Source organism: Rattus norvegicus, chromosome 1 (assembly GCF_021556685.1).
Source record: "Rattus norvegicus strain SHRSP/BbbUtx chromosome 1, alternate assembly SHRSP_T2T, whole genome shotgun sequence".
Classification (NCBI taxonomy): domain Eukaryota; kingdom Metazoa; phylum Chordata; class Mammalia; order Rodentia; family Muridae; genus Rattus; species Rattus norvegicus.
In genome coordinates, this window is record NC_141534.1 from 188,898,526 (window position 1) to 188,914,852 (window position 16,327).

The following is a 16,327-nucleotide window of genomic DNA, read 5'->3' on the forward strand; positions in this document are numbered from 1 at the left end:
GGGTGTGTCCTTGTTTTGTTCCTATCCTCGGGTTAGGGGTATTCTCCTCTCCACCCTCTGCGGGGTGTTGAGGGAGTGTCCGGATTAGAGTGAGCCTGCTCCCTTACTAGTGCATGAGTGGGTAAGTGTAGTGGAACCAAGTATCAGGGTTGGGTGCTTGCATCAGCACCTGGGTTTATGTCTAGGGTGGGTGTTGGCGTAATCTCGACTCAGGTGTCCAGAGGCCAGACTGATTGGGGTGTCGAATCTCCCGCAGGAGAGGTACACGATGTTCCTGCCCACTCTCCCCTCACCGCCCCAAGCTGGCCAAGGAGCTGGCTCCGTAGGGAGCAGTCCGCATGGGGAGGACCAGGGGCGGTGTTGTACCTGAGAGGAATAAGAGAGTCAGGGTGCAAGGGGCGGGCCAGGTCCCCGGGCGCGGCGCGGGCTCGGGGGACCCGCGCAGCTGACGTCAGGCGGCTCCTTAAATAGAGCCGGTAGCGCGCTCCACTCGGCATTTCCCGAGGAGCCGGAACGCGGCCGGCGCCAGCGCCACCGTCCGGTCCGCGCATCCTCCCGCCCGCACAGCCGCGCGGCCACTGAGCGTCCCCTGAAAGGCGCTCGGAGCATCCGGAATGGGGCTTCGGGCGCTGGGCGCGCTCCGAACCCGACACGCGTGAGAGTCGGAGTGCCGGGAGCCTCCCCGCTGTCCGGAGCCCCCATCGCCTAGCACCGGGAGATGATGGGAATGCAGCCACCTGGTCCCCAAGGAGCCACCATACCCGGGACCCCCGGGCATGGTGCTCACCCAAGCCAGCTGTCCCCGAAGAGGATGATATCCCTTACGCCTAGTCCACACGGTGGGGACAGCGCCACGCGAGCCCTCTAGGCAATCGCAGAGCCACGCAGCAGCTCCGCCGCAGGTGCCACCTCGGAAACCATGACCCCCGGCGCGGGCCCATGGAGCTATGGCCTATAGGGTCCTGGGCCGCGCGGGGCCACCTCAGCCGCGGAGAGCGCGCAGGCTGCTCTTCGCCTTCACACTGTCCTTGTCCTGCACTTACCTGTGTTACAGCTTCCTGTGCTGCTGCGACGGTCTGGGCCAGAGCCGCCTGCTCGGCGCGCCGCGCTGCCTCCGCGGCCCCAGCGCAAGCGGCCAGAAACTTCTGGCGAAGTCCCGCCCGTGTGATCCCCCGGGGCCGACGCCCAGTGAGCCCAGCGCTCCCAGCGCGCCCGCCGCTGCCGCGCCAGCACCGCGCCTCTCCGGATCCAACCACTCTGGCTCCCCGAAGCCAGGCACCAAACGGCTGCCCCAAGCCCTCATTGTGGGCGTTAAGAAAGGTGGTACCCGAGCAGTGCTGGAGTTTATCCGAGTGCACCCGGACGTTCGAGCCCTGGGCACCGAGCCCCACTTCTTCGACAGGAATTACGGCCGAGGGCTGGACTGGTACAGGTAAGAGGGTCGCGACAGCTCCACTCTGAGCTTTGGATTCGCTCCATCCTTGGAGCCATTCCTTGCCTTTCTTAAGCCGGCAAGTGGGATATGGGCTGCTTACTATAGAGGGTCCACCCAGAACTTCTCAGAGATTGGCTCTTGACGGGGTTCTTTGAATGGCAAAGGGAAAGGGCATTCCCTTTTGTCCCCAGGGTCCCTGGAATGTAGGGGACATTTCCAGTCAAAACTAGGTGCTGGTTGGAGGGCTGCCTTCTTTGTCCAGTTTTTAGGGTGGATGGGGCTGTTGCCTAAGGCAAAAGACTGGCTGACCACAGCCCTACTCCTACCCCTTAGTTGATTTTCCCCGGCATGTGTGGCACCTGGCGTTGAGAAAGGGAAATCACTACAAAGGTCCTCTGTGGTGATTTCCATCTGGATAGGTTCTCATACTTAGGGCAAAATGAGAGCGTGTCCTGAGTTCTTGCAGTGAGGAGAATGCCGGTCTCAGTGGCAGATATTCTCTACCATTCTGGGGCTCACTCCTCAGCAGTTCTAATCCCGAGTTAGTGAGTTTGGAGCAAAGAAAGGAACCTTCGATTTTAGTCCTGTCTCTGACACTTTTATTGAACAAGTTCCTCAAACTCTTCCAGCATTTCTTTCACCATTAATCACAAGGGGCAGGAAAATAGTTCTTGCCCTGTTTGCCTGCCCAGTCTTTTTCAAAGTGTTTGAAAGATGTAAAAATGACCGTTGGAAGTGCTTTTAAAGTAGTAGCCAACTGGAGGGTTTTGGAAGATAGGTGAGCACTTCACGTGAAGACTAGGTAGGACCCTAGGAGTAGTCAGGCATGCCTAGAATGCCCACTCTCCCCTTGGACTTCTGCCAGTTAGAGTCCCTCCCTCCTCCAAAGGGTGGTGCCTGGACCTACAATGAGGCTTCGCTGGGGTAGCAGCCTTCACTCTCCAGTGCCTCTGGTGCCCATTGGCCTTCACACCGTGTGTGTGGTGCAGAAGTACAGGATAGGTCCACAGAGGGACTGAGTCAGGGCACCTCTGGGGCTAGAGTATAGTGTGTGAGCCTCAGAGATGTCACGGAATCTACCTGAAGACATTCTAGACTGTTCTGAACAGTAATGCAATTCTGGAGGATGCTGTGGTGGCTGCCACAGTTCCTGAGGTTATTTCTTTATATATATATATATATATATATATATATATATATATATATATATATATATATATATATATATGGAGACCCTTTACTCACTAGAGTCATAAGCATACTGGATAAAGGATAATTTTATTGGAAAGATGACCCCGATGGAGTCATAACAGAGAGTTCTGGGCTTCCAAAGAAAGTGGGATCAACAGGAATGCCTTGTCACCTTCCTCAGCTAGCCCTGGCCAGCAGGAGCAAGGGATGGGACATGTGCTTGTCCTCAAGGGGCAGACACAGTTTTGTAGTAGAGCCAAGCATGGAACTGCTGGCACACAGTCAGGTGTGGCTTCACGCCAATGCTGATGGTCCGCCATGCTTTCTGGACTGTGACCCATAGGTGTTCCATTCCGTTATGTGCAAACACTGTTTGAACCAGGCCCCAGGGTATAGGCTGCAGAAGCATCGAACACTAGTGCTCGATGGTCGAGGTCATCCTCAGCCACGTTCATGGCATGCCAGGGTTTCCTCGATGGAAAATAAGAAGATTGTTATGAAACCTTTTCCCACTGTGAAGTGCTTTTTAAGTGCAAAATAGCAAAATTCTGAGCATCTATCTTTTAGGTGATGCTTCCTCCCATAAACACCTCTATGCTGAGCCCAGGCTCTTTTTCCTGTTTCTCCCTCCTCCACCAAACAGCATACCTCAGGCTTCCTTTCTGGAGCCTGTGTCATTCAGGGATGACTGCTTTTTATTTTTAACCTTGGCATGTGTGATACTAAGCCAGCTTAGCTGTGAACCTTGGAGATGGGAGCCATGCCTTTTTTTTTCCTCTTCTCTCTCTCTCCTAGCACATTTGGATTCTGCTAAAATTCTCAGCTGAATCTTGGTAGGTTTTATTTAACATGAAGCACACTGACAGCTCCACTTCTTTCTCTCCCTCTCCCCCTCCCCCTCTACCCTTTCCTTCTTGATATTTCTAAAGGAAAGATTAGCCTGGAGGACTGGTCATAACTATGATACCTATCAGTTTCCCAGGAAGGCTGGGAAGTCTACGGCACTCAGGAAAGGACTGTGTGTTTTGTGTTTTGGGGTGGGGGTGGGGGGCTGCAAACCAGCACCTTCCAGGGTCAAGTATTTCACATAGGAATTGCTGATTCCACAAAGGTAATATACTCCCCTACTTGGGCACAGTTTCTGTTTTATCATTTATCATTTATCATCACCTGAGTAATGTGCAGTAATTCCTGGGATCCTTTACGCTTGGTGTTCAAGGAGCCAGCTTTCTGCCCACTGTTGTGGCCTCGGTTTCCCAGGGTGGAGCCTAGGAAGGCAATGGAGTCCACGATACGCTACCCATTTTGAAGCACTTCTTAGGCCAGATGGTCTAAATGCTGATAGTCAATGGGAAAATCAGAATCATCATCATCAAGCTACAGGTGAGATTCCTCCTCTATGAAGGCAGAGTTGATACAGCCAGACAGACACCATCGGCAAAGAGGACAAGCCGACAGAGCCCTCATCTTTGTTCCTGGGTCCTAATCTCTTCTTGGGAACCACGAAGCCAAATCACCCTCAGAGAACCCAGCTCTCTGCAGAGGAATCCCTCTGAGACTCCTCTGTGATCACACCTCACCTGTGTGTCTGGCCTGAGTTCCCCTCTTCAAATTTCCTCCCAGATGCAGCATATGTGCCGGATGGGAGCCACTAGCTGCTTGGAAGAAAAGGAGAAGGGATACAAAGTTGATGAGGGTCCCAGGGTGGAACCCACTGTGTCAGAGACCGGAGATGACCTCTTCAGATGCTGAGAGAGTTGGGAAAAGATGATGTCTCAGCTGCCTTCTCACGGGATGAAGCCCATAATAATTTGTCTTGGGTTTGAAGAATGCATGGAGCATTGTATATGAAAGTGCCATAGGGGGAGCTTTGGTAGATAAGCCAATGATGTCACTACTGTTGCCACAATTGCTGCTGTTCTGCTGCCAACACTCCTGTTATTGCCATTAATACTACTGCTAACACAACTGTTACAGCAGTACCTGCTGCCACTGCCAAATGTGATCAAAGAATGTATCGCTAAAGAAATAACTTCACACTTCCCTCTTTACATGTGTGTGTGTGTATGTGTGTGTGTGAGTGTGTGTGTGTGTGTGATATGCGTGTGCATGTCTGTGGGTGCATGTATATGTGTGAGTCCATGCATTGAAGGTAGAAGTTGAGTTGTTCTCCTTGTGTTTTGAAACAGGGTCTCTCACGGAACCTGACACTCAATGATTGCACTAGGGAATGACCAGCAAGCTCCAGGGAAATGCCTCCCCAGCAGAGAGGCTATAGGCACTCGCTACTGGGTTTTGGGTTTTATGTGAGTTTTGGGGGCCTGAACTGAGGACCCTCATGCTTGTGTGCACTGCAAGTGCTTTGTGGACCGAGCTACTTCCTCAGCCCATCGCCTTTTCTTACTTCCTTTCTGTATTCTTTCTCCTCCACTTCTCCCTCCCTTGCTTCTTGCTCTCCCCTCCTCCCCATCATCTTCTGTTTCTTAACTTTGCATTGATAGAATTTCACCTCATATTTCTGACTATCCACCTTTAAAAATAAGAACAATGCCTGACCTGGTCTTTTACATCATACAAAAACCATGGAGGACACCTTTTGTGGAAACACTCAGCATACTCATGCCGTCTTCCTGAAAGCATACGATTTCACATAAGATACTGTGGCTTTATGGAAGTTCGCCTCTGATCCAGCCTATTCAAAATGTTTGTCATTTATAGAGAAATATAAACGTTATCATGTCCAGGAGTCTTTAGGGTTCAAGAGGAAGGTGAGTTCTGTTTCGTGTGTCTCAACTCTGCTAGCCCTGTGGGTTGGCAGGGTGTACATATGGAGAGGAAGGGAATCTTTTCTGAACGCATTAAAATGCCAACTGGAACAAGTTAATACATGATAATCGACTCTGCACTAGTGTCCGAATGTTGATAGATGAACTTGTTATTAATTTTAGACGCCATCTCTTATCTCTGCCTACTTTTTTGCTTCGTGTCAGTGACTTCTTGGGACTGTATAAGACAAGCAGAGACAGGATTTTCCTCAGAGAGAAAAGACAGAGAGGGAAAAGCACAGGATGAGATCTACCACAGTATCAAGCTCATGTAAATCAGTGACTCATATGTAACAGCAAAGCCAAACTCTGGCACAGCAAGCCTTAGGAGGAAGTCCACAGGCAGGAGACGGGGGCCTTCTGCAAGAAGAGAACACAGAAGGCTTTGCCATCTCATAACAAACTGAACCACACATGAAACAGACCAGCCCATGCTTACTATGTGTGCCGGTGATCTGTGACCCCTGCCCCCACGTGTGGTCTCCTGTGCAGTATCTTTGTGGACACATTTTTTTAAGGTGTTTTTTTTTCCATCGGTCCAGGGGTGTGTGTGACACATTCTGATTAAATGAAGTCATTGAGTCTGGAAATTCCCCAACTGTCAGCCTCACAGCATGTTGGAGGTATTTGTTAGTTCCAGCTTGTGTATCATTCTTCTCAGTCACTGAATGGGCCAGGAGAGCTGTTGGTGCTCAGGGAAGGTTTGAGGGGAAAGAGCTGGTCTCACTTCTCTTTGAAGCTTTGAAGAACTGAATGATCTGGGAACGAAGAGTGAGATTTCCCCCCAGAGATCTTTGCCTGAGGTTGTAAAGAAGTAAAGAAAACCATGACAGGCCCTGAGATTTTTCACTGAACATACACTGATAATACTGTTTATGGAGTTAAACTAGAAAAACCAAAACAAAACACTTACTAGAGGAGGTAAGAAGCATAGCTATTTTGTTTTTGTTTTAATTTTCTGAGATTAGAATGTCTTACAGTGAATGATTGATATTCTGGCTTCTGTGAAATATTCTGTTCCCACCTTGGTTGCAGAACCACTCCTCACCAAGCTTTTGCCTTGAGAATATGGCTTCCCCAGTCACCTTGAAATCTATCAATCTTCCAAAGAACCACTGACTACATGGACTAACCCCCAGTATGGAATCTCTGTAGCCAGCAGTGGGGGTGGGGTGGGGGTGGAGGCAGGGTTGAGGGGTGTCTCTGTTAGGAGCTGTACCCATTTTAAAATTTCAAGTGTTATCCCTGCCATCTCCCTGAAAGCATCTATTTTACTACTAGGGAAGGGGTGGGGCAGATGCCCACCAGAGGTGAGGTGCTGTGATGTTCTCCACGGGCAACTCTAAAGAAGCACTTACTTGCATAGATTGGGAGGTACATCCCAAGAGCCCCTCTCCATTCTGGTGCACAGTCAATGCCAAGAGGTGCCATTTCCTGAGGTATTGTTAATGTTCTCTGCATCCCGTGCTCAGCAGCGTTGAATAGCGTTCTTCCCTTGGTTAGCCCTCCATGAATCATTTCTGAATGACTGAATGACAGAGTGGGTGTGGAGGGGCGGAAGCACACAGCTCCCTATTGATCCGGATCTGCTGGAGGACTTGGAGGGGAGACCAGCTCTCTGTGTGATGGCTCACAGCCAGTGGGCAAGGAAAAGGGAGATAGATAAGCAGGCGCTCACAGGCTGTGAGTCAGGCCAGAGGGGTTGAAAAGGTCATGCAGCCAAGCTAAGTCTGTGGCACCCACCATTTCCCCCAGAGCTAACTCTGAGGTGGGTTAATCCATTTATTTGTCAAACGCCCACCATTGGCCAGGCTGAGTGCCAGGCTGCTGTGGGCTGTCTCTGCTGCCACTTGTTCCTCCTAATGGGCTGAGCTGATGGGCTTCGGAGCTTTGTAGTCCATGAGCAGTTTGACAAGGTGGGTAAAAGCCACCAGTGAGTGGAAATAACTTAGCATTTCAGAGGTAATTGCTGCCTGTCAGGCTACACAGCTGGGCTGTTGGTCCAATGCTCTACTCCCCAGGGCTTTCTCTGTGGGATAATGGGACAGGGTGGGGAGTGGAGGGCTCTGCGTGAGCACATTCTCCCAGGAGACATGGCCAGATGTGCTGGTTTGGTTGTGGGGGCTTTGACATCACGTAAGGTTTCCTATGTGCACGTTAGTTGTTGTGCCTTCTCTAACTTCCAGCCAGAGGCTCTGACAATGGTTTTTGCTCAGCTCCTATCTCCACTCTAGGTAGAGTCTGGAGGGGCATCCTCTACTATCTCCCAATTCATGGCAGTGCTCCCATTTTGGAGGGGCGATGCCAGCATTTTTTAGACTTCAGTCATTATAGTGCACAGCCTCTACTGTCATTGGTTAATATTTGTGTTTCAGTGATCTCATTTGAGATAGGAAGGATGTTTAGCTGAGACTGAGCCAAGCAAGGGTAGAAGAGAGAGGCTTGATCAATGAGTACTAAGTTACAGACAGGAGCACAAGGTTCTGGTGAGCTAGGGTATCATAGAGTAAATAAAGGTAATACCAATGCACTCAACAATTACAAAAGTCCTAGGTGAGTTCTGAATGCTCCACTATAAAGAACTAATAAATGTTTGAGGAGATAGATTTATTTAACCTGACATATGTGTGGCACACTTTATCTGTGTGTTGAGATATCAGGTGGTAATTAATCCCTTATATTAGGCTTTGGTTGCTGTAACAAAATACCAGAGACAAGCAACTTTAGAAAGGAAAATGTTTATTTGGGCTCATAGTCTTAAAGGTTTCAGCTCACCATTGCTCCATTACACCATACTGTAAGGATTTACAGTATGTGCCAAGACAGTATTACCATGGTGAGTAGGAGGGGGAAGCCCTAACCTACTGGGAACATAGGAGGCAGAGAGAATGGGTCTACATTCCTACTATTCTCTCCAAGGACACATGCCAGGGACCTAACACCATCCACAGAATCCAACGTCTTTTTTAAAAAAATATTTCTTTCATACTTGGAGATTATGCTATAATTTCATTGTTTCCCATTCTTCTTTCTTCCCCCCCCAGACACTGTCATATGCACCCCTTGCTATCTTTTAAGTTCATGGCTTCCTCTCTTATTATTTGTTGTTACACACATATATATGTACACACACAGATATGTGTGTATTACATAAATATAAACTAGTCAGTCTGTACAATATTAATTTTATGTATGTTTTCATGACCCATCATTTGGTATTGGATAACAAATTAGTATGCTCTTCCCTGGGAAAGACCATTTCTCAGCGTTCTTTAATTGTCTATAGTTCTTTATGTAGGACTGAAGCTTCCTGACCTTTCCCCAATCCATGTCATCGTGTCTACTGCTGTTGTCCTTGTTCATGTCATGGTTAGGCAGTCGTGCTGGTGAGACTTCATGGGCGTAGCTTCCTGATGTTGTCAGGAGACATAATCTCACAGTTAACTCCACATTCTTACAATCTCCTGAGCTTCAGATGCAAGAGTGTTATAGAGATGTATTTACTGTGACTGGATGGTTGAGGTTTTCTGGATTGGTCTCTGAAGGTCTGCTCCAAAGAGAAGCTTCCCTGAGGAGGGGAAATAACACCTAGCTGTTTGTATAGGGACCAATGTTCATAACAGAGTTGGAGACTGTGCTGAGGCAGCTATTAGGTTCTTGTCCACAATCCATCTCTTCGCTAGGTTTTCAGTAGCAGGCCTGATCTCCCTCCTGTTGAGTGAGTTTTAAGTCCAATTAAAGAACCACTGGTTACCACCGAGGTATGCGTGCCACTGCTGCACCCTTGGCTTGCTGGTCCTTGATGAAGTTCATAGCCATCATTGCTAGATAGGACTCTCAGTTGCTTCCCTCCTTTGGAACCTTGCTTGGTGCCTTCTGGTATCAGGAAAGCTAGTCCTCAGTGGGAAGCTTTCAGGCCAGTTCCAGCTCAGGGGCCCCTGGACCCTGTAGAATCCCCCACCCCTTAAAGGTTCCATCACTTCCAGAAGCATCAACCTTTAAACACACACCCATGAGCAACGTGTTCTAGATCCAAATCATGCTGTCATCTAATATTTTAAAATATTTTATGCACCAATTAAAAATAAGCTTAAATTTTAAAATTATATAATCTTGCATGTTAGGGAGTTTATGGAGGGCATTGGAGGAGAAAAATAGGGAGTAGATATAATCATATTTATTGTACACATGAACAAAATTCTCTACAGTAACCAAAATTATGCTCTTTCATAAAGAAAATGGCTTCTATTTTTCGTTCCTATTTTGGAGTAAATAGCACACTGTGGGCAATGCAGCTCGAAAGTGACGAGGGAAATCCTACACGGCTCACCTTTTCGTCACATAGCTTCTCTTTTGAGAAGAAACGACAAGTCCCCATTTTGTGAATCCCTCCAATGATGTTGTCCATCTGGAAAGCCAATGCATTCTATGCAAATACACTTCAAATACATATATTTACAAGGAAACTTCATTTAAATTTCCAAAATGGAAAACAGTGTCAAATCTGAAGGTAATCTCCAAACAGACAGGCTGAGAACAAAGCTGTGTTATTGAGTTTTCACCAAAGAGCATGCTGGAATGTTCTGTGCCTACAGCACCCTCTGCCTTAATCTGGGAATATTAGGAGATGCTAATAGGTTGAAAAAATATTGGTATCAAACTGAGGATGTCCTCCTTTACGTGACCACAAGGGATGGAACCACAGTTAAAATGATGGTAGATTTCTGTGACATAGTGGCATTTTCAGATTCTCTGAGGGGAGACAGCAGGACATGACTGACATCATGAGAACATGGCTGGAATTTGTAGAACATCCAACTTAACTGAGTGCACTGATGGCTCTGGGTTTCTTAGGATCCTTTGATGTGTTAATGATTGGGGGGGGAGCAAAAAGAAAACTCAGAGCAAACGCAGTGATAGGTGTTGCAATGTGCAGTGCTCACAAGGCAGCCAGGCTTCGGAAGAGCCACGCTTCCCCCAAGAACAGGGATGGTAGACATTTAAAGGAAGAAGTATATTAAGCTACAAGGCTTTCTTGTTATTCCCACTATTGGGGAATAAACCAAAGCCACCCTCCCCCACCCACCCACCCACACCCACCCTCTCTGCCACTGCTGCCACATACACACTGACAGTCACTTCGATCTGCTTTGTGCATAACTGCAGCCAAGATGTCAGTGTAAAAATCTCAGAAAAGTCGTTTTGTTAAGGAATCAGAGACCTACAGGAGGGGGCTCAGGAGTATTTCTCTATCTATTTTGAGGTTTACATGAGGCAGGGCACTTCTTTAACGTACATCTGTGGGGCTGAGGAGATGGCCCAGTCAGTAAAGTGCTTGCCATGCAGGCATGAAGACCTGAGTTTCAGCCCCAGCATCCAGATAAAAAGTCAGACATGGTAACACTTTTGTAAATGCCAGTGCTGGGGAGGCCCAGTGAGAGGCCGTGACTCAGAATGGTAGATGGTAGATGGCTCCTGCAGGACGACACCCAAGCTGATCTCTGATTGCGACTCACATGCACACACTTATGAACGCACATCACACAGACCTTCTGCCTGCAGAATTTTGTCCCTTCCATTCCATTGTGAAGACATGACATTAGAGTTTGAGTTTGAAATGGTCCCCAGGAATCATGCTTTGAACACTCAGTCCTGGCTGGTGCTATTGGTTTTGGACCATGGAGTCTTTAGAAGGTGAGCTTGGCAGGTGGAAATGGATGGTGAGGGGCTGTTGGTGGGCACCCAATCCCAGTTTTGGTCCCATACCCATCTTCTGGGTCCTACTGCAGTAAGAACAGCTGCTGTCCCAGGCTCCTGCTGCTGTGCTCGCCATCATGCCACCTTTGCCATGACAGATGAAACCCACTGGAAATGTGAGCCAAAATAATCTTCCAACCTTACATTGTTTCTGTAAACAACGCATGGAGAATGTATGCCAGACAGAGAGCAGGGCATCGGCTCTGCTTCTCCAGTTTACATAATGTCCCAGAGCTGAGAGTAGGGGAGCATATCCACCCCCTGGAGAAAACAGTCCCTGGGACTTCATCTATGTTTTTAACAGACATAACAGGATGTCTATGACAAGACTCCACGGTCCTACCTTTAATGGGGCAGTATTTATCAATACTGCTGAGGAGATGGCTTCTTGCTACTGTTTCCCTGCCATCAGGGTGCACTGCCAGGCTAAGAGTCCTGAATCTATTTTGAGGCTGGAATCAAATGAATGGACATTGAAGTTTTGATGTTATGCCTCCTGGTTGAGCTGGGAGCCTCAGAAAAGAATGAAAAGATAGATAGATAGATGGATGGATAGATAGATAGATAGATAGATAGATAGATAGATAGATAGATAGATAGATAGATAATGCATAAGAGACAGAGGCAGACAGACAGAGACAGACAGATGGATGGACAGGGAATCAGATTTAAGAGGTGTATGTGATGAACTTAAAAACAAGAAGGAAACAGAAACTACAGTCGCCCCTTTAATGGCAGGCTTTTCCAAGACACCTAGTAGATGCCTAAAACCATAGGTAGTGTGAACGTGTACACTATGGTTTGTCTCGTACTCAAATATATAATAAAATTTGATATATACATTACACACAGTTAGAGATGATAGCAATAACCACGGAAACAACATTTGTAACAATGCACCACTGTAACTACTTGTAAGCTGTGTTCTCTCTCCTCCCTGCCCCCTCCACACCCCCCTCAGCATCTTATTGCACCTTAAGTTTTTCATTTAAGGAAGCCCTTCACAGCTTCTCCTCGGCATCTCCAAATCTCCAGCCCCACTACCCTTACAGTCTGGGGCTATGATTAAGTAAGATAGGGGTCACTGAAACACAGGTACTGAGAAACTGGGCATTATCTACCTTTCCTATTTACTGTGACAAGTATGGAGAGATGAGACTAAGAGAGGAGGGAGGTAGTTTGGCTAACAGATTTAGAGGTCATTTGTCCCGTGTACTTGGGGCAGAACAGCATGGTGATGAGAACATGGGTAGGGCAGAGGGACTTCTTACATCATGGCGAAAGGAGCTGGAAGACAGGGAAGGAGAGAGGGAGGGAGAAAGAGAGATGGAGGGAGAGTAAGAAGAGGAGGATGAGAAAGAGGAGGTAGGGGAGGAAAGGAAACAGGAAGTGTCCAGGAACAGGATTTTCCCCAAGCAATTACTTCTGGCATCTAGGCATCACCTGTACAGCTTCCAGATCCTCTCAAATTAGTGCCACAAGATTAAAACAAACAAACAAACAAACAAACAAACAAACAAACAAACACAAGCATTCAACATCCGAACCTGTGGGAGGCACTTAATACTCAAATAATAACTTCATGATAGTCCATCTGATGACTGAGGCAGTTACTGAGTAGCGGGTAGGTAGCACACATAGTGTGGATACATTGCATAATGGGATGATTCATTCCCAGTTGGAATACATCAGGACCGAAATGCCATGGTATTCATTGTAACAAACAGTCAAAATTAACAATTTTATTCTCGAATATCTTATTTGATAAGTTTGAATTATACTGCACCAGAAAATGCAGAAAGCTAACCTACAGACGTGGGCGTGGTTAGCCCATTTGATTGCTTTAAACAGCAATCAAAAGCTCAGACTCTGAAACCGGGAAGACTGTGCTGGCATCTCTGCTCCACTGCTTGCCAGTATGTGTCCACCGACCACACCAACCAGTTGCCTCTGTCTGGCACAGTGCTCTGTGTGCATCCGAGGGCTCAGTCATACTGACTGTTGGGTAGGGGAGTAGTGAGGATTCAATGGACAATTAAAGTACTCCAAGCATTTCTTACACGAAACCTATCTAACAAGTATTAACTGTGATTATTGACCATTGTGTCCTTCATCAAGCTTTGGTTGATTTCAACACTAATGACACCGTGACGAACAGAGCTCAGGTCCTGGGATTCTCATTTGTTGATGGGTTTTGAGATGTTCCTGACACTTGCATACATAAGTCAGGGCGCACCATGATACGAGACCAGGAGAACAAGAGTCCAGTGAAAGAAGATGGAATCTAGCTGGAGGAAGCCAAAGGCTTCCTGGAAGTGATGGTGTATGATCCGAGCACCAAAGAGCAGACAGACAGACAGAAATGCTGTTCTGCCAGCTGGTGAAGAGGTGTCCCTATGGGGATGTTGTGTCTAAGCATACCCATCTCACAAGTTCTCTTCTGGAGACAGCAGTGTCCGAACTTAAGTGGCATCTGCTGAGTGACTGGTCACTGGTTACGTGTCACACACACTAAGCCTCATGAAGCAGGTCTTGTTTTAAAGAGCTGACTGGAGGAGACAAGCTAGGAAGGCCTGAGTGACAGAAATTCCAAGACAGGACCTGAATACTCACAGAGGAGAGGCCCCCAGGCAGGATAGGGCAATGACACAGGAGCTTGAGGGATTCTGCAGCTGCCATCCCCTCTACTGGGATTCTTCCTCCACCAGTGGCTACCAGACTTGGTTCTTTCTGTAACACAGGTCTCTGCTGATAGACATGTAGCCTCCTCAAACACAAAAGCAAAGGAAACAACCCTTCTTTTGTCATCTGCTGGAAGCCAGCTGCGCTTGCTCACGTATCTGTAACGTCTTCACTGCCTTACTTTATCTACTCCATGCTTGTTGCTACAATTCAAATGTATCTTTTTGAAAATTAGATATTTATTTATTTACATTTCAAATGTTATCCTCTTTCCTGGTTTCCCCTCTGCAACACCCCTATCCCATCTCCCCTCCCCCTGCTTATGAGGATGCTCCCCAACCCACCCACCCACTCCCTCCTGCTTCCCAACCCTGACATTATCCTACACTGGGGCCTCAATCCTTCACAGGACCAAGGGCTTTTCCTCCTATTGATGCCTGACAAAGCCATCCTCTTGCTACATATGCGCCTGGAGCCATAGGTAGCTCCATGGTACTCTTTGGTTGGTGGTTTAGTCCCTGGGAACTCTGGGGTATCTAGTTGGTTGATATTATTTTTCTTTCTATGGTGTTGCAAATCCCTTCAGCTCATTCAGTCCTTTCTCTAACTCCTGCGTTGGGGACACGATGCTTAGTCCAATGGTTGGCTGCAAGCATCTGCCTCTGTATTTGTCATGTTCTGGCAGAGCCTCTCAGGAGACAGCTATATCAGGCTCCTGTCAGCAAGCACTTCTTGGCATCCACAATCGTGTCTGGGTTTGGTGTCTGTATATGGGATGGATCCCCAGGTGGGGCAGTCTCTGGATGGCCTTTCCTTCAGTGTCTGCTCCACACTTTGTCTCTGAATTTCCTTTAGAGAGGAGCAATTCTGGGTTAAAAATTTGGAGATGAACGAGTGGCCCCATCCCCCAAACAGGGGCCTTGCTTAACCTCTGTGTATGGTCTCTACAGGTTCTCTGTCCCCTTTGTTGGACACTTCAACTAATCTTATCCTCTTTGAGTCCTGGGAGCCTCTTGCTTTCTTGGCATCTGGGAATTGCTAGTGACTACCCCCAGTTCCCCATCCCCCCATTGCTACACACCCCTGTTCAACTTCCTGACCCTGTGTATATCATTCCCATTTCTTCCCACCCCTGATCCTGCTCCCTTTCCCCTCCCCCCTCTTCTCTTCCTCCCAAGTCCCTCCCACCCTCTCCTCCCCTGAGTGAGTATTTTGTTTCCCCTTCTACAAAGAACTGAGTATCCACACTTTGAGTTTCTTTCTTCTTGAGCTTCATATGGTCTGTGAATTGTATCTTGGGTATCCCTAGCTTTGGGGCTAATATTTACTAAAGTTCAAAGCACACATTACCCTCACACAATAATAATGGGAAACTTCAACATCTCGCTTTCATCAATGGACAGATCATGGAAACAGAAACTAAACAAAGACAGTGAAATTAACAGAAGTTATGAACGAAATGGATTTAACAGATATCTATAGAACATTTCATCCTAAAACAAGAGAATATACCTTCTTCTCAGCACCTTATGGAACATTCTCCAAAATTGACGATATAAATGGTCATAAAACAGACCAACAGGGGGTTGGGGATTTAGCTCAGTGGTAGAGCGCTTGCCTAGGAAGCGCAAGGCCCTGGGTTCGGTCCCCAGCTCCAAAAAAAAAAAAAAAAAAAAAAAAAAAAAAAAACAAAAAAAAAAAAAAAAAAAAAAAAGAAACAGACCAACAGGCCTCAACAGATACAAGAAGATAGAAATAATCCCATGTATCCTATCAGATCACCACGGACTAAGGCTGGTCCTCAATAACAACAAAAACAGCAGAAAGCTCACACACACATGGAAGCTAAACAATGCTCTGCTCAATGACAACTTGGTCAGGGAAGAAATAAAGAAATTAGAGACTTTTTTAGAATATAATGAAAATGAAGGGACAGCATACCCAAACTTATGGGACACAATGAAAGCAGTGCTAAGAGGAAAACTCACAGCTCTGAGTGCCTCCAAAAAGAAACTGGAGAGAGCATACATCAGCAGCTTGACAGCACACCTAAAAGCCCTAGAACAAAAAGAAGCAAACACACTGGAGAGGAGTAGAGGGCAGGAAATAATCAAACTCAGAGCTGAAATCAACCAAGTAGAAACAAAAAGAACTATACAAAGAATCAACAAAACCAGGAGCTGGTTCTTTGAAAAAATTAACAAGATAGATAAACCTTAGCCAGACTAACCAGAGACAGTATCCAAATTAACAAAATCAGAAATGAAAAGGGAGACATAACAACAGAAACTGAAGAAATTAAAAAAAATCATCAGATTCCACTAAAAAAAGTCTATATTCAACAAAACTGGAAACTCTGGATGAAATGGACAATTTTCTAGACAGATACCAGGTACCAAAGTTAAATCAGGATCATATAAACCATCCAAATAGTCCC

General features: G+C 47.0%; 1 protein-coding gene across 3 annotated transcripts in view; it reads left to right on the forward strand.

The window, feature by feature from the left end:
• Window positions 1–495: 495 nt before the first annotated feature.
• The window catches only part of Hs3st2 (heparan sulfate-glucosamine 3-sulfotransferase 2), a 112,753-nt gene continuing 96,921 nt past the window's right edge, over window positions 496–16,327 (forward strand). The window contains exons 1-2 of one of the 3 annotated variants that reach the window (XM_087659570.1): window positions 496–1,432; window positions 4,250–4,677. In XM_087659570.1, the coding sequence (XP_087515696.1) occupies window positions 948–1,432; window positions 4,250–4,397 (633 nt within the window). In that variant the 5' untranslated portion in view covers window positions 496–947 and the 3' untranslated portion in view covers window positions 4,398–4,677. 3 annotated transcript variants of the gene reach the window in all.